Source organism: Anguilla anguilla, chromosome 12 (genome assembly GCF_013347855.1).
Source record: "Anguilla anguilla isolate fAngAng1 chromosome 12, fAngAng1.pri, whole genome shotgun sequence".
Taxonomy (NCBI): domain Eukaryota; kingdom Metazoa; phylum Chordata; class Actinopteri; order Anguilliformes; family Anguillidae; genus Anguilla; species Anguilla anguilla.
The window spans coordinates 38,493,352-38,512,324 of NC_049212.1; the positions used below are offsets into that span (position 1 = coordinate 38,493,352).

General features: G+C 45.7%; 1 protein-coding gene across 6 annotated transcripts in view; it reads right to left on the reverse strand.

The window, feature by feature from the left end:
- Window positions 1–17,543, reverse strand: part of LOC118209554 (clathrin heavy chain 1-like) — a 40,031-nt gene extending 22,488 nt beyond the window's left edge. For 2 of the 6 annotated variants that reach the window (XM_035384962.1, XM_035384958.1), the window contains exons 1-13: window positions 17,197–17,543; window positions 11,901–12,108; window positions 11,406–11,408; window positions 7,813–8,081; window positions 7,509–7,670; window positions 7,203–7,316; window positions 6,681–6,854; window positions 3,367–3,564; window positions 2,967–3,167; window positions 2,486–2,638; window positions 2,102–2,224; window positions 898–1,035; window positions 196–360 (exon numbers count right to left, since the gene is read on the reverse strand). In XM_035384962.1, the coding sequence (XP_035240853.1) occupies window positions 196–360; window positions 898–1,035; window positions 2,102–2,224; window positions 2,486–2,638; window positions 2,967–3,167; window positions 3,367–3,564; window positions 6,681–6,854; window positions 7,203–7,316; window positions 7,509–7,670; window positions 7,813–8,081; window positions 11,406–11,408; window positions 11,901–12,108; window positions 17,197–17,238 (1,950 nt within the window). In that variant the 5' untranslated portion in view covers window positions 17,239–17,543. The remainder of the gene's footprint in view (window positions 1–195; window positions 361–897; window positions 1,036–2,101; window positions 2,225–2,485; window positions 2,639–2,966; window positions 3,168–3,366; window positions 3,565–6,680; window positions 6,855–7,202; window positions 7,317–7,508; window positions 7,671–7,812; window positions 8,082–11,405; window positions 11,409–11,900; window positions 12,109–17,196) is intronic. The other 4 variants (XM_035384963.1, XM_035384960.1, XM_035384959.1 and 1 more) reach the window with 3 other exon arrangements.
- Between the last annotated feature and the right edge of the window lie 1,430 nt (window positions 17,544–18,973).

An 18,973-nucleotide genomic window follows, 5' to 3' on the forward strand; every position in this document is an offset into this window, starting at 1 on the left:
CAACCAGAAGGTTGCAGGTTCTAACCCAATGTGAAAGACAGCTGCAGCATACATCACGCATAAGCAATATTAGCCTGGCTGGTAATAAGCATAAAATTCAAGCACGTTTGAGCTGGTTTGCTGCCTGACTGATCGTGCTATCGGTGCATGCTATTGGTGAGTATTGGTATATGTGTTAGTGATGAGTGAGAGTACCTCTGGGTTGAGCAGGTGGGTGTGGACCACGGCGCGTTTGATGTCATAAAGGTCGGTGTAGTGCTCCAGAGCTCGCTGCAGAAGCCCCGCCTTCTCGCACAGCTGGGCGATGTGGGCGCGGTCGTAGTTTGTGAACATCTGGTTCCCCAAGATGGCGTCGGCAACCTTAACAGCGCAGAGAAAAAAACAAAAAAACAAACAAACTCAGCAACACTCCCAGAGTGCATCTTCCAAGAAAAATACAGGACTACATTTTTTTTAAAAAGGCACTCCGTGTAATTTTAAGTGAACTCATTCTTCTGAATCTTACCAACATCCTTTGACACAGACATATCAAATTCAAGCCTGTGATAAAGAAAAATGATGTATGTATTGGAAAATGGGAGCTTGGCTGGCTGCTTCCAGGACACACAAATTGTCGCTCCCTTCCAAAGCCTTTTTTCCTTCAGCAGATAGATTTTCTCCAGAAGACGACCCACCATCAAACCCAGTAGGGCAGCCTGTGGAGCACTGAGGGGCGATGGTGTGACCCCAGTACCTGTGGAGCGTGACCCCAGTACCTGAGGAGTGTGACCCCAGTACCTGTGGAGCGTGACCCCAGTACCTGTGGAGCACGTGTGACCCCAGTACCTGTGGAGCGTGACCCCAGTACCTGAGGAGCATGTGACCCCAGTACCTGAGGAGCACGTGTGACCCCAGTACCTGTGGAGCGTGCATGAGGTTCATCTCCAGCAGACGGGTCTGCAGGGGCCCCTCGGTCGGCCGGTTGTTCTTCAGGGCGTCCAGCAGGAAAGAGGTGCACTGCTGGATCAGGTTGTACTCCATGAAGATGTCCACAATCTGGACAGGGCAAAGAACTACAGTCAGAACCACTGCGGGAGAATTTCAGCTCAACAGTGAGGGATGTTAACACAATCATATATTACAATCATCACTTAAATCCTAGCAGGTAGAGCGCAAGTATGGCTTATATTTGAAATAGCAGATTGTACTGTCGATCTGAAACAGAGGGAACTGGTTGTGTGTGTGCGCGTGTGTGTACACGTGTGTGCAGGTACACATGCGTGCACACATTTGTGAAGTGAACTTTCTAAACATTACTGTAGTAGACTCATCAGATTGTGCCTTCCTACTCTTAATGTCTTTATAAAAAATCTCTACTGAGGATGAATTTCAGAAGAGACGTGTGCTTGAGGGATAACAGCATTCATGTACCACACATTATATGATAAGCATATGATTATACACCCATCATCATACAATCTCAGTACAGATTAAACACTAATTCTCCAGCTCAGCCGATGACATCCAGCCCCCAGGGACACACTTTGTTTCAGTCAATCAAGGGGAACTGACAAACATCCGTAATACCAGCTGGCCCGTTTCCAGATGCATTGTTTGCACTTCATCTGTAAACTGGCAGACTCAGTAACCAGCAGATGTCGAGCATTTAGGACCGGAGGCGACAGACTCTCTTCCATCGCTCACATCAACCCAACAAACAAAACCGCTTCATAAATGGGACAAACTAAGGTCATGTTGCTTTAATTACCACAGAACCGAGAGCATCGATCGGCGGGCCTTAGAATAAACATGCTAACACAGATACGCACAACAACACGGCCCCACAGGCCGGTTCAGTGCAGGCGAAGGATTCATATTAGATATCTATAAACAAGTCATTACACCAGGGGACCGTGTTTCAGCTGGAATGAAAGCAAACAGAGAGCTCATCCACAGGGGCCGGCTTTGGGCAGCCTGGACACAAATGGGCTCAGCTGTGCAATTCTCTATAGCTATGGGGCTCAGGTCTATGTGAACAGCAGCACTGATCTAGAGCTTCTGCAGCTACGCGGCTCTGTCTGCAGGGGGCGATCTGAGGCCGTAGTCTCGCTCTCTTTCTCACCTGCGTGATGTCAGCCAGGGGCTCCTCGTCCTGCACCAGCATCTGGGCGAACTGCAGGCCCTGCTCTGGGCTGATGCGCATCACGTTCCTGAGCAGGAAGGTCCAGTCGGGCGTGTATCCCACCTGCAGCACAGGGCCCAGAAAACTCCCCGTTAATCACTCTCTGGTATCCCACAATGCAGCGCGCACGTCCCAGGTCTGAGCCATCTGCACTGACTGATGAAGTGCAGCACTAATGAGGATCACTGTCTGTTGCTAATGACAGTGCCCCTGCTTCAGTGGCATTATGTGAAGTAAAAAGAACCGGTTTGCTTAATATACAAGTCAAACCAAATGTTACGATAAACATGTTTTCTTCATAAATATGAATTTAAACTGTCGCACCTTTTTGGCATACAGTACGATCTTCTGGAACTGTCCGGTCTCGGCGAAGCACTGGATGACCTTGTTGGGGACATTTGCCCTCAGGTACACGCTGAGGGCCAGTGTGGGGTCCACAGACTTCACCAGGTCCCCCAGCTCCTCCGAGCACTCCAGCTGCAGGAGGACAGAAACACCCCAAATGTTACCCCACAAACTACCACATCCATTTAATGTACAAAGCATAAATAAAGAGTGACTGGCGAGTCTGTGTATGCGCGGGTACTTGTGTGAAGGTGTGTGTGTGTGCGCCTGAGTGAGTGTGCATGCTTGTGAGTGTGTGGTTATGGATGTGTGTGTGTGTGTGTGTGTGTGCGTGTGTGAGTGTGTGGTTGTGCGCGTATGTGCGTGGTTAATGCGTATGTATGGTTACATGCGTGTGCACATGCCTGTATGTATGTATGTATGCATGCACCCCACCCCACCACACCCCCCGCTCTCGTACCTTGTCCTCCTTCAGCCACTTCTCCAGCAGCTGCTTGCGGCCCTGCTGCAGGACGGGCCTGCACAGCTCCAGGGACTCGAACTTGTTGAGCTGGCCCTGGTCCAGCAGGATGCCGAAGTACTGGAGCAGGGGGGAGGTCTGTCCGGGCTGGGCCGGGACGCTCTGGAACCGGCGGATGGTGTCCGGGGTGCGCAGGATCCCCTGGGAGAGACCGCCAACAGCACCGTTACCGCCACCGCCGCGACGGCTAACGGGCTACCCCGCGAGGCCTGCCCCACCCCGCCCAGCCCCGGACCCGCCCTGGACCCACCCTGGCCCCGGACCCGCCCTGGACCGACCCGGGACCCACCTGGGCCCCACCCGGGCCCCGCCCGGGCCCCGCCCCCGGCCCCGCCCGTACCTTCGGCGCGTTGGCGGCCACTTTGGCGGCCTCGGAGTAGTTCCCGCTGGCGAAGAGGTTGTTGAACTTGCGGGCGAAGAGCTCCTCGGCGCCCGCCAGGTTGTTGCGGACGGCCATGCGCAGCGCCAGGTCCGGGTTCTGCAGCACGCTGGTGATGTACTGGATGATGTTCTCCTCCTCCACGCACACAGACAGCACCTGCGCACGAGGACAAAGACAGACAGACAGAGACAATCAGAGACAGACAGAGACAGTCAGAGACAGTCAGAGACAGTCAGAGACAGTCAGAGACAGACAGAGACAGACAGAGACAGTCAGAGACAGTCAGAGACAGTCAGAGACAGTCAGAGACAGACAGAGACAGATTGGGGTTGAGCAAGGAGATTTATAATTGGAGACCCACAGCACAGTCTTCATAGAAAGACATACTGAACGGGACATAGAAGACAGCCTACTTTAGTGTTATGGATAATAGGATGCAAAGACAAAAAAACAAATACAGTATAAAGGAATAAAAAAGGAGAAAGCTATGAATTGTCCTTGTCAGCAGTGCTGAAGGACATCGGGGTGATGCTCCTGGCTGTAAGTGTGAATGAGAGAACCTCCAGCAGCTCTGACCAATCAGAGCCCAGCAGCTCTGACCAATCAGAGCCCTGAACTACAATCACAGCCAGCTGATAAGGAGCTGCAGGGACAGGGCACGAGAACTAAGAGACACGGCACACAGACTGCCTGCATCTCTGACCGACCACTGAGAGACACGGGCCTTCGCACATGCTCAGAACACAGGCTCTTCCTCTCTGAGAGCCCAGATAAATTACCCCACTTCCACAAACCGTTCCTGACAAGATTAAGATCCTTACGGAAGGAAAATCACTCCTCAGGATTAACCAGGTTGAGGGTGCAAGGAGCGTTCAGCTGAATCAACAGGGAAAAGGGGAAAAAACTGTGAGGGATCTTCAGTTTAAGGCCGTACCCAAAATTCTAGAAAATTCTGAAAGCCAGACACACCAGCAGCAATGACTAGCACGATGTCGCTAACGAAGGCTATTGCGCAGAGGCTGGATGACACGTGAGATGTTGAGGCTGTTAGGCCTGAATCGTGAGCAGGGACGTGGGCCATGTCAGAGCTGCCCGTGGAGCGTATGAAGACGCCTCCGGACCAGGTGAAGAGCCCGCCCGCAGGGCTGAGAAGATCAGGGCACCAGCCGGAGCCTCCCGCCCCGAACCACAGGCGCCACGCCACCGCTGCGGCTATTTTAAGGGATGCCTCGCTTTGAAGGTCATCCCACGATAGGCCCGCGTGCCAAATTCACACAGAGGGACCAGAGTGCAGCGGATTCTGTCCCAAAAAAAAAAGGCAGGGGCGGGACTGGAGGATTCAGCTCCTCATGGAGTGCCTGCTTCAAAGAACACATCATCACATGCAAGTAATGCGTGTACAACAAGCGTGTGTGTGTGTGTTCACAGGGATTCGTGAAAATGACAGGAATCATATTCTCTGGATGTATCCTGCCCAAATTCATTAGACTGAGGCAGAAGCAGACAGCTGAAATCCCCACGGGCAGCGGATATTTAATCATGACAACGAAGGAAGTATTTTTAGCAGCGGCCTCTGCTAGGCCGATTTCAGGGTTCCCATCAGGCAAAGCAAATGCTGAAAGGCAGCGTGTGCATTTAATCCAGAGGCCTATCTAATGCTCCTGAAAGGGAGGCAGAATCAGCACCTCCTGCAGAATCAGGACCTCCTCCTGGAGGCCCAAGGAGGTGGATCAGGAGGAGACAGAACCACAACCTCCTGATGGCCCAAGGAGGAGACAGAATCAGGACCTCCTACAAGCCCAAGGAGGAGACAGAATCAGGACCTCCTACAGGCCCAAGGAGGAGACAGAATCAGGACCTCCTACAGGCCCAAGGAGGAGACAGAATCAGGACCTCCTACAAGCCCAAGGAGGAGACAGAATCAGGACCTCCTACAGGCCCAAGGAGGAGACAGAATCAGGACCTCCTACAAGCCCAAGGAGGAGACAGAATCAGGACCTCCTGCAGGCCCAAGGAGGAGGCTCAGGAGGAGACACCAGGGCCCCGGCTTTCTGGCTCCGGCCCCCTATCAGCTTTCTGCTCCTCTGAAAATTTAATGGAGGTCGAGGCTCTGTCGGAAAATCCTTCCATTACCCGAGAGCTTCCAGTAACTCTCCAGAACGGGCCGCAGTACAGGAGGCCTCTCTTTTTTAACACAGAGAAGTCTCCGGCCCAGGAACTATTTATACCTCCCCTCTCTCATTTAGGATTCTGAGCGTGCAGGCGATAAACAGGAGCACTCTCCAAGCTCTCACATCCACCTGCTCTCAAAGCACTTCATCATTTTTCATTTTGAACTCTTCTCAGGGAACAGAGCAGGTACGCACTATATAAACAGGCAGTACTGAAATGCGTATCATTCATTGTTTCATGGTCAGTTCCGCAACTAAAAACGTTTGGTTCAGTTCTTCTGATACGACAGCAGTACCTGAGCTGAGAATCAGACTTGCAACAATACTCTGGTAACAGGACCAGCCTAACCACCGAGCTGCATCTTAATTACAAATGGATACCTCCTTATTTTAAGGTCCCTATGCTTCATGTAGCACACCAATGTTAACTGGCCAATGAGAGAATTTAGGCAGTGTAAAAAATAAAAAAAAAATGTCTAAGACTGGACCATCCTTTCAAATTCAAAACACAGCCAAGCATCACCGTAAGAAGACGGCCATGGCCACATTCAAAGAGCTTAGCGCTACAGCAAAGACTGCTAAGGATCTTCCTCTACTGAACACCCAACAGAAAGGACACAGGTCAGCAAGACACACCTGCATCTAACCATCACACAGGCTGAAAGACATGGGCGAGCTCAAAGGGAAACCCAGGCCATCTCATCCCTGTAAAATCTCTGCAACACAACTAGACCAGACAAGGACAGCACCAGCGCTACATCTGCAGCAGGCAACGAGCGCCTCTTTAAACAGAGAGCAGGGTCATCTCTGAGACGCTCGCGAACACGAGTCGGCTGTCATGTTTTCAGCGTAACGAGGAGCTCACTTCACAGAGAGGAGCGCATTTCGCCGATTAAACGCTAAGCGCTAAGCGCAGCACCTGCTTGTGACTGCCGGCCCGGAACACAAGCCCGCATCAGCAGAACAGGGCAACACTAAATCCACAGGGCCCGCCGCTGAGACAGCCACAGGAGGGGCAGAGGGTCCCACGCCACACCACAGCACCAGCAGCAGCAGATCCGAGGAGACCTTCTGTCTCCAGAGGCAGCGGACGCCCCGTACCTGCCCCTTCCTGTTGACCCCGATGATGCCGGCGGTGGCCTCGTGGGGGGCCGTCACGAAGATGGTCTCCCCGCTGATGCGGTTCATGTAGATGCAGGTGCCCGTCTCCAGGTCGTACAGGTGGATGTAGCCGTACTTGGTGATGAGGAACACCACGTCCTGCTTGGAGCTGATCTGCGATGGGAGGGAAAAGCAAAGGAACAGCTTTTGTGAACGGCATCGAATATTTTTTTCAGGCATTTGGCAGACGCTCGTATCCAGAGCAACTTACACAACTTTTTCATTGCATCCATGTGTACAGCTGGATATATACTGAAGCAATATTATTCCTATTTGCTTGGGGGAGGGGGGCAGGGGGGAAGCATGCATCCTGTCAAAAACTGAAACAAACTAATAATAAAAAATAAACTAATGAAACAGACCCTTCAGTAACAAAAGGAACCCGCAAGAGAAGTGAACAGCATAATAACAGATGAAGTTCATAATGCACTTTTGGCCTGAGCGCCTGAGGGACTCGTTCACCTGCATGGCGACGGGGAAGTCATTCTGGGCCTCCGGAGGGAAGAACACATCCACGGCCTTCTTTGGAAACGGCTGGTTCCCTGTGGGCGGCGTCCCCACTTCGATAATGTGCAACTGGAAGGTAAACGATCCCACATTGGTGTTAAAAATGTCACACCTGTCGTCCTGTCTCCTATATTTATTACATGCATTTTGTTTCCACACACGATTTTGTTTAAAGGGACAGCAACTTCTTTCAGTTCAATCTCTCCCATTCTCAGAGTGAAGGTTTCCCATAAATGCCGCCCCCGCCCCCCCAAGTCCTACCTTTCCCCCGGCTTGACCTCGGACAGCGAAGCAGAAGAGGGTGGACTCCTCGGCATTCCCTTCCATTTTAAACTGGGCGAAGCTGGCTGCGTGGCCCTCGATTGGCTGGGACACCTTCCTGTCCACAGAGTACAGCTGCATCGCCCCAACCACGCGGTTTTGCTACAACAACAACATTAGATGCACGTTTATGAAACGCATAAGCACAAAAAAGTGATCATAAATACATCTCTCCACAGGAAAATAAGAATGTATACGTCCCAACGGTATTAGAAAGATTTCACCCCGTGGGTTTCCAAAGTACCTGAGCAGAAATTCCAATGAGGAGTAGCCACTTCTGCTTGGCGTCAGTGCGGTAATTTATGATTTGACAGCCTGCTAGGCTGGAATGCCGGTCAAAGACTTTGATTGGCTGAGAGTCTCCCTCCATGCTCCAATGGTAGACGGCGTTGTCCGTTACAAGTGCTACTGTGTTGAGGGAGATCCACTTCCAGAAGGTGACATCGTCGGTCATGGTGTGGGCCTTCATCTTGCTCTTCATCTCGATGTTAAAAATCTGAAGGGTTTTTGCGGCTGAAATTAACATGCAAAAACCGATTAGATTCAGCAGGGGTGGCATCACAACAATAACAAGTTAACTTCAGAAGCAGAAGATTAAATCACATACATACAAACACACAGCCAACTCAAGATAGGGAACATACCAAATACCACGTAACAGAAATATTAGTAGCCATGGCCTGGCTTCTGTTAGGTACGACACTAACTGAACAGAGTGTGTAGTACACAAGATTGGAAAGCAAGTAGAATGCACACCAAATATTTACAAACAAACACAAATCCTAAAAAATAAAAGTAAAAATTTGCATTCATATAAATGAAAATGAGTGGGGAAGCAACAGATATGAAGATTACAATTCAGGAAAGATGTGACGAGAACTCCAACATTTAAACCTCAGAACGCCAAAACAAAATCGAAATTAAGGTTAGAAAAAACCCTAAAGATGTTTACGATTGGATAGCAATGTGTCCTGGAGTGGACACATTGGTCTTCAGGTTTGAAGACCAGATTTAACCTACCTTCTTTAAAAAACAGACTGAAAAAATATAGCCAAAAGTAGAAAGGTTAGCACTGTATATTTTGCGCCTGAGTGAAAACCTGTTCAGGACACAAGAGGACAAAGTGGATGCCACAGTAGAGATTCCACTTTGTGGTTGACTCAGTGCCCTGAATAGATTAGGCACTTAGATTTCCTATTCAAAACCTATGTAAATCACAAGGAATCTGCACTGCTGGAGTTACTGTACATGCAGACTGAAGTCCTTACCAGGCCTTCACAAAACTGTGAAAAATGCAAAAAAAAAACAAAAAAAAACTTCCATTTCACAAATCAGTGCCACCCAAACCAATGAGAACATCCCTCCCCCATAACACCGCCACCCCCCACACAAAAAAAGGCACCCTGGTTTCTTTGTTTGTTGTTCATCAAGTGAAAGACAAACAAAATCTATGTTGGAGAAATCCTCATATGAACAGTGTTATACGGACAACAAAACTATCTACATGTATGTTGTATATGATGACAATGTGAACACTCAGTTACTCCAGCAAGCTACTTGGAGCAGCTGCATTTCAAAAAATTTGAAATAGGTGAAACATGACAAGGAAACCAGACAGCCTTTATATACAAAATACATCTAGAAAGCATCTGTAAAAGCAGTCATGCACAGAAATGTCAAGAAAATCAACCGACAGCATAAACATCTTTTTTTTTTTTTTTAAATGCCACCACATCGCACGCTTCATGATTTTTGATTAAAAACCCTGGAAAGACCCCCTGGTTCTTGTGATTCACAGTTACACTTGAATTTGCCGAGCCACTAAAAATTTAATGATGCGACGAATGCTACTGTACTGGTCTCAAGCAAAAGGACACGTTTCTCTCATCAGCTGGGGAATCCGGCTCTGCAAACCAGCCCACAGCCGGCCCTCGAAGGCCGGATGAAGTGCCCTCTGCTGCATTTCCACATTCAGCGGCCATTTTGGGGGATAGGCCGTATACTTCACCTATTTCCTGTGATATAATCTAAAGGCAACAACCAGAAGCTAAGCCTATACATTCTTGTTCCTTCACTTAGAAAATGAAAAGAGAGACCACCAGCGGTTTAAAAGTGAGCTAATTTAGTACAGGACGAGTCAACAAAAACAGGACTTGCAGAGTAAGGTTCCATGATTATGTTTTTTTTAATTACTAAAACATTGACTCTAAAAGGGTCCATATTTCCATATATATTTCCATATTAAAAGCATTTAATATTTTGAAGAAAGGCTCAAGTCTGTACAGGATATCTCTAATCTCCCTTTTCATTTCAAAAAGGCCAGAATTTCCATCTCATAAACTCCCCCATGATTTAAAGAAACACTCTATAGAAATAAAACACAATGAGGGTTAATTAAGTAACAACTTCAAATATAGGTATTACTGGAGATTTTTGTATGTAATATTTTTAAAAAGGTTAAAAAGGTTGTTTCAGTTTAGATTTGAAATTATGATCAAATTTCAGGGCGGGATGATGAACATAAACATTCCGTAACATTTGTCGCATCAGGGCATATTAAAATTTAAATTCAGAGGTCAGAACTGATTTCATGAAGTAATTGTATGTGCACAAATCTCATCTGATGGTTTATGAAGACTCATTGAAATCCTTCACATCACGGGGAGTGGATAAGGGGCGGGGCCACACTGGAGTGTGAATGCAGATCACAGAAAAAGGACACGACACAGACCACTTTCACAGGGATGACAACTACCCAGAACACACTGGGCTGCTTTCATATGACGCAAGCGTTCTGTACCAGCACATCGTTAGAGCCAAGCTGTGTGTGACTCCAATAACCCCCCCGCCCCACAGCAGTACTGACAACTTTGGTATGGGTAAAGACTTCATTGAAGCTTTCAAACTATTTATAATCAATCTAATTTTTAACCAATCGCCAGAAACACATCCATCAAGAGCGGGATTTTTAGTGCTTTCAGTTTCACAATGGGTGCTTTCTTTATTTCTCCAAGCCGCCAACACCACTGACTAATTCTGTACGTAATGGTACAATGTGGCTGTCCCTACTTCTGTCCACCTTGTAACAGAATCCCTCCATATAGGATGCTCCCCCATGCTCAACCAAACCCATCCACACTCATTCAAAACCATTCGGAACAGATCAGTGTCACACTAAATTTGTAAATTTAAAATAGAAATGGCACCAGGCTCCTGGGCATAAGGATTCATCTGCATGTTTACAGTATGACACTCTAATTCAGTTCAACCCCAGTGGTTGGCTACTGCATATGGTGGAGTATTCATTTACAGTCAGCTGTAGAATTAGTGGGTGTAAATGAGAGGCTGGTCTGATGGCAGGCCAAATGGCAATCAACACATTTTTGTGAATAAATAATTAAACGTACTCTCACTTCCTTAGAGAGACCAATCTCAACCTCTTAATTACCATTCAAGCTATAGGCAGTGAAAGCTGAATCCTGTCAAGTTCACTTCATTGGTGAATACTTACACTATAATAACTTTGACTAAATAAAAACAACTGCTTGACACCAAAAACATAAAACTGCAGGGCTACTTCACACTCATGCCATTAACAGATTGCACTGTATGTCGCTGACAGCTAATGTTGACAGTCTACAGTCAAACCACAGCACCATCCAGAGAAACCAGCAAAGGGCTCCACAACCAGTCCCCAATCTGCTACACTGCCACTTTCCTGTATTCAAACTCGAGCTCCTTTGTGTTACACATAGAAAAGCATGAATGTTAGAAATGAGAGTATTTAGAACAGGATTATTACTTCCACAATTTCATGATACATAAATTTTAACTCACCGTCTGCATACACATAAGAAAGCGGTAAAGAAAACGAACAGAACAAAAACAAAGAAACAAAAACAGACAAAGCAATTATGACAGCAGGACAATAACTTCAATTATGCTTTCCTACTGGCATTTTAATGCATGGTTCCAAGACAAACATACTGGGCAATTAAAAACTACAACACAAAGTAGAAATAGCTGTACATGTGCACATGGGTGACACTACAGAGACAAGAAGAAAACTCCTTTAGCCTCTTTAAAACTAAATCACTTTTAAACAAACTGGAAGATTCTTATAAGAATAATACACTATACTCAACTAAAAACAATCAAAATTTCCCCTAGCAGTTTACTAAAATGGCCCAGGTTACTAATCTTGTTGTTAACAAAGACACAGTTAAGCAAAATGAATCATATAAATAGTCATGCAGCTAAGAACAGGGTTAAATTATGAGTACAGTAACGGGCCTGGGGTCCTTCAGTACGCAGGGTAGGACGCGGTCCTACCTTTCAGTGCGATGACCTTGCTGGCGGGGTTCATGATGGCGCTGTCGGCGCTGATTGGCCGGCGGATGGGCGTGTTGGGGTCGTTCATGTCGATGATCACCACCTGCGCCTGCTCCCCCACCTTCTCGCGGATGCAGATGAACTTGTCCGACTCCATGGTCAGGGTGCTGAAGCCGATGTTGGCCGGGTTAATGCCCAGGTTCTGGAGCTGAGGACCAAAAGGGGGGGGGGGGGGGGGGGGGGGCGGTCGGGAACAAGGTTTATCTTGAAAACAGCGTGCATCAGTCCCCAATACCCTGTCAAGTAGGCAATCTGAGGGCATTTTTTATTATTTACAGGCTTTCTGTAAGGCACCTATAATAATGAGGTTCATTCACGGGCACAGATGGGATTCTCACTGCTGCCAGCGAGGTAGAGGTCAACACGAGATGGGGGATGCCGCTTCTTAATCTGTCAGTGTTTAAAATGGCAGACAGTGCTGACAGAGTCCATGACCTGTTTCGGCTGAGGTGACTGGGTCTGATAGACTGAGCAGAACAGTGCAGAATTGAGCAGGCACTGACAGACCAGAGGAAAGGGATAAGAGGTCTGCGAACAGCACAGGACCAACGAGGACAGTTAACAGAGTCTGGTTTTAGCAGCAATGCAGTGGGAAAAACAAAACTAAATCTCCACTAATCTGTAGCAGAGATGTCTTCATTATTTCTCTTTGGTACGCTCAGAGAAAGGCATTTGAATAAGCAATGTGAAATTCATTTCCACAAAGTATCAGACTGTGGCTGTTTATCACGATGCACACTAAGGCACTCTTGCTAATAACAATTGTTATAATTCATTGCATTTATAGAGCCTTCCATAATTTCAATGCCTCTTGCAGTAAAGGTGGAAAGCTCAGGTCATCCACTGGGGTGATACACGGCAGCCATTTTGCAGTAGAATGCTCACCACACATAACAGGTTAAATAAAGGTCCATTAAAATAAAGAAATAAACTTGTATCAGATATCCACATTAATCCACAGAGAAAACCTGCATAGGTAATCACACATGCGATACTGACATTATATATCTTTTTAGAGTACTTGTAAAAGTAATACCAGCAGTTTAACTTCTATTTTGTGAAAGTTCTGGATTGCACAAAATCTACAGGCATACAAAATTATTTTGAATGGCTGTTGTGACAATTAAGCATCACCATAACAATCTGCTTCACTGGCTTGTGGGAACCCTCATCTTCTGCTGTCACTGACCAAGGTAGAATCAGGTAGTTTCACTACTGTATACACACCAGTCAAGTATGCAAATATTACTGACGCAGTTGCCGTAAGCCAAATGCAAATAAACGTTAGGTTCAACTGCGTGATTTAAACAGCACTGGGTACTTCCAAAGCCCCCCCCACAAAAAAGGGTCATAGCTTAGGCACTGTTAAAAGAAAAGATCGAAGAATAAAATTTGGATGCTAATAAAGACTAGCAAAAAATATAAATACCAACTAAAATCAGGCCTATGTTATGCGCATCTGAACAGAATCACTCACATTTGCTTCTGTGCCACTAAATGAGAAGTAGTACAGAGAAAGGATGTGTGCTCTTAATAATGCACAAGGACCATAATGACCCAGTGACTAAAAAAGGAAAGATTACACTGACATCATACTGATACTCAGCAGTCTTCTTCAGGTTCTCAGCTAAAACAGGATTTCTAACGATTGCACCGTGTCTAATTAATGGAAATACAATGCAGCTATAAAAATAAAAAAAATCAGTCTGCACAAAATGAACTGTGAGCTGGAAGAGATGGAGATAAATATACCACGAGACTGGTGACCACATTTATTTATACATTAACACACATTTTCCCATCTCGGTATCGCATGCTGATCAGTCTCACAAAAGGCCTTTGCTTTACAATGTTGAGAAATGACTCAAGATCAGACGTGGCTTTCCCACTCAGTGAAACTACAACAGAGAGAGCGTAGGGAGGCTCTTTCTCTAACCTTACCTCCCTTTGCTCCTATAGAATGTTCTCTGTGTCAGCGTATAGCTCAGCGCATAAGGAAGGATGTCCAGTGCTGATGCTACAGAGCTGTGGGTCAGCTGTCCATAACAGGAAGCCGGCCATTGTCTCCGCATTTAACCCCCCCACTTTCACGCGGACCCACCGTGACCATGTGACCTCGGGGGACAGGCGACCGTGGAACACGTTCCCCCATGAATTCTGAAGAAGTAAGGGAGGAAGGAAGGAAACAAAATTCTCGAATTTGCAGGTTCACTCCTGAGATAAGGCTGCCAGCCACTCACTTTTTGCCCGGTAATATGACTCACCTTAGTCTCTGTGACATGCAATGACACCATGTTAAAGGGATGATAAGCAATCACCTGAGGGCATCGTATTCGGACAAAAGTCACTCAGGTGATCAAACTGAAGCCAAAAATGCATTCATTTGTAATCAATATTTTTTTTTTTTTAAAAGAGGAAAAAATACAATGGATGCACTGAGGCAGACACACAAGGAAAAAATTGAACTCCATATAAGCAGATTTTTTTTCAACTCACCCACAAGTTCTTTTAAAAATTATAAGAGAAAACTGAAGTTAAGCAAAGGAGAATTAAAAAAAAAAATGGAAGCAACACTTTAAAAGCAATCGAAGAACTCAATCGCACACAATTAAGACCTTGGGTTTTAAAAAATAAGATCCACAGGAAATACAAGGCTGCCACTGTGTGTACATGTCTCTCTCAATAACTGTCTGTATAGTATTTCAAACCGGAGAAAAAAAATGTATTGCAGTTACATACTTGAAAAACATGCCAAGTACAGGCATGCAACCTGTACATGTAAATCCAGAATCCCCAAAACCGTGCAGTCCCGAGGGCCTGTCAGCGCGTCTGCTTCCCTGCTGATAGAGCATTCTAAGTGGGACACACTGCAACACCATGCATGCAAGGAGATGCATGCGGCAGTGTAGTATAATGGGTAAGGAGTTGGTCTTGTAATCTAAAGGTCACAGGTTTGATTCCCTTGTGGGACACTACCGTTGTACCCTGGAGTAAGGTACTTAACCTGCATTGCTTCAGTATATATATATATATATATATATATATATATAGCTGTATAATTAGATACAATGTAAATGCTGTGTACAAAGTTGTGTAAGTCGCTCTGACCAGGAGCGTCTGCAAAATGCCTGCAATATAATTGAATGTAATAAGATGTGTGTGAAAGATGCATGGATCAAGAAAGGCCTCTACCAAGTTTGTATATCTAACTACACTTGTTACTTTTCAGACAGATGAAGTGTATGTGCATCCACTCCCCAAGGCTGAATCTTTACGTGGGCTAACAGTGCGTCATTGGCCAGTGTTTGTCCTTCCTGACCTCGGACACACATGACCCACTCAACGCCCGTCCTAAAGATCTGTGCCCGTTTCTATAGCTGCAGGCTGTGCAGCTCCCCCAGTCTGACAGGAAACCAAAGCATACAGAGACTTTGAAAGCGGTGGCAGGGACAGGCTCAAAATGACCTAAAAATTTTCAATAATGAAAATGTCCGCAAGGGAAAAGTGCACATTTATCAGCGGCGATTCCAGTAAAAGTTCAACAGTAAGATGAAGGCAGAACACGAAATTGAAGCTACCATAATGTATATGCAAGTTCCCAATTCTCTGAATACAGAGCGCTTGTGCATCAGTGTAATTTTAGGTACCGTGTGGGGGGTGGGGTGGTCCACCAATTAATAGTAGTTTGAATGGAATTGAATATCACTCATAATGCAGATTGTTCAGGCTGATCTATGAGTCCGGCTTAATTTATGGCCATTCATATGTCACAACAAAATCATTACTGGTTGAGTGGCTGGTATCACCTCAATGTCAATGTCAGGAAGATCGATTGTGCCCAATTACATTAGCTGTGAGCTGTGTCAATGCAAAATTCTATTCATAATATTTACCTCACTTAACCAAGTAAAAGGTTACTCGGTCCGTGTGGTGCTAAAATGCAATCAATATTTTCTTTCACTTCACGGAAAGTGGCCTTGATAACTGCATTTATCATGTTTTTACAATGCAACTTCTGATAGGGAAACTTGCACAGGAAACCACATGATCAAGGGATTAAGGTATTATGCAAATTAGTTCTGTAGGAGCTTTCAAATAAAGTTTTTACCGAAACAATGTAACCAACTCTGTTAGTTGATCCAAGGAAACTGTAACGTTCACGCTGCGTAAACCTACTATAACATGAATACAAGGAAGAAAATGCCACCGACCCAAATCAGTTGTCAAAACGTAATTAAGAGGGCTTCGACGCAGTAAGCGTTGCCTCAGTATCTTCGGTGAGATAAATGCATGTAGACTAGAACTTTCTAGCCAATTCATTTAGAAACTCCTCCTGATGTGATGACACAGTTAGGCAACGACTAACGTTAGAAAAGTCCCCTCAGCACCTGCCTACAAACAGTGGTATGGCTTAATCGACGAACACATTGCACTGTAGATTATAATGACAATAATATGATAACTAGCCAGCTGGCCTAAGTTACAAAGCAAATACACGAACTAGCTAGCTAGTTACTAGATAACGGTTGCTTGGTGGGCAAATTATCGTGTTTGTGCTGGACAGAGATGCAACCAAATCCGGCATCAGATACTTCCCTACTGAGATAGCTGCTAATAGCGCTAGCTAGCTAGTTAGCTCGCCTACTTCCAAATGGGCCATTTCAGTCTACTTTCCTTTGGCAAGTAACGGTAACCTTAACGTTATCGAGACTACACAGCTTCAAAACGGTGTTGTTCAATTTGACGACTGCCAATGACATCTATTAGAAACCAAAACAGTTAGCTGGTCATAAAGGTTACAAACTGTATTAAACTAGTGGCTAAAAGTAAGCAACGGCTATGAAATAAAATCAATTAAAAGATGGATTACAGAGACCGCTGTTGTAAGGCAAGTTCGCTAGCTAGCTACATTCGCTAATGTCAGATGAAACTAGACGGATAGCTGGGTAACTATGGTGATTTGAAGCCAACATTGGCGAGCCAATTTGCTTCTGTGATGTACGACATAGCATAGTTAGCTCGCTAGATAACATTAGCGAAATCTAGAACTAGACGAAGGAAGGGAGGTCATTCATTGCTCGCTTCAGATAACCAGAAAGCCAAAAAGCTAGTTAGCCAACACTAGACCTAGCTAGACTAGTCTAGTTTCCCCAATAAAGCAGTGTAACTCGGGCGATTGACCAGGCAGTTCCGCCGGTAGTTCAACGGCATCACTTTAGCATTTATTACGGCGTACCTGCAGGTGCTCCTGGAAGCGAATCGGTAGGATCTGAGCCATGGCGGTTCCTCTCTGCTCTCTCCTCCCGGACTCCTGGATCACCAAGCTACTTGCTACGGCTTCTCAACACAGGTTGAAGCCAAGACAACTCTGCAGGACGACAATATAAAGGTCCGAAGAGAAGGGGGGGATGGGGATCTGTTTAGACTTGCGATTGCAGATGCTATGTCACCGCGCGTCTTGATCCGTCCGCCCGGTTGGTGTTTGTGCTTTTTCTCCCTGAATGAAGATCAGTGGCACAAGCACTGAACTCCGAAAACCCGCAATGGCGGCGGAAACAGCTCAGGATAGAAACACTCCGGAAACGGCTTTGGGCTTCCGCGTGGCGAAAGGATATGCATAACCTAAAGAGGATGAGCCACGTACTTTTCTCGAGAAAAAAAATCTATGTTGAGCTTTTTTCGGGTGATTTTGCACTACTATGTGGAAATTCATCAACACATCTTTGGGGAAGTTGTGTAAGATTAAGAAATAATTTACTTTAGGTTATAGAAGCGATATCAGTGGCACTATTTATTTGCGATTCGTCCTTTGATTTTTGCCACATCATTCGTCCTCGTAAATTTACGTCAGTTCCGTGCTAGCTACTCTGTCAGGTTGTGTTGCAAATTTGGTGAATGTTAAAGGTTCCGTCTACACACTTTCTAACGGTTCAGGCTTTTTGGAAGCATCTATGCAAAAATGTATAGTTAAATACACTGACCCACCGCAACTTTACCCCACAGCGTTACTGGATTATTTGTGAATAATGCGGTATTTGTCCTAATATATTAAAGCGCAACATAAAATATTGCAGGCATTATGTTAAAACATTGCTTATATAGTAATTGTCTTGAGTAAAATGGATAGACATTATAGGCAGGGCTGCTGTAAGCCATGGGGTGGGGGGTGAGGGGTGAGGATAGTTAGGATGATTCCAAGGACCCTTACTGACAAGGGCCCTCAAAAAAATTCTACTGTAATTCTGCAGTGATGGGGTGGTGGGGCCCAATGTGAGGTCTTTTCAAAGGGCCCAAAACACCTGGCAAGGCCCAACTATAGGTATAGTTAAAAAGGTCAAATACACAAACAACAAAATGAAATGTATGGTCTATCATGAAACATGAACAGAATTCTAAATTTAAAGGTGCCTAGATGAAAGACAGCCTGCATGTGATTGCATGCAGTTAACAGTTAATGGAATTAACTTTGCCACAATAGACTAAATACGTCATTTGAACCTGTAAAGACTCAACAAAACTCATCTTATTTTAATGGATAGTAGTCACTGACACCTGCCTCTTGAATTGTTTCTGATCTGTTGGGGTATTCTTCATTATGGTAAGAATTCTTTGGTCATCAACTGCAGAGGTCTTCCTTGGCCTACCAGGTCCTTTTACGATTATGGAGCTCACTAGTGCCCTTTTCTCTTAATGATGATCCAAACCGCTGATTTTGGTAAGGTTTGGCCTATGTCTCTGACTGTTTTAAAAAAAAATTATTTCTCTGCCATCATAATGGCTATATTGACTTTCATTTTCACAGTTCTTGTCCTAATGTTGACAAACGTCAATAACAGACAAAAAAAGGCAATCAAAACCTATTATCAAGACTATATGCCAAAATCTATTATACCTGCACTAAGGAAGCAACACACCTGACTAAACAGAAACACAGATGAAGCCATTTGTCTCAAACATTATGGTGCCCTGAAATGGGGGGGGGGGGGGGGGGGGGGGGGCGGCAGCGGCTATGT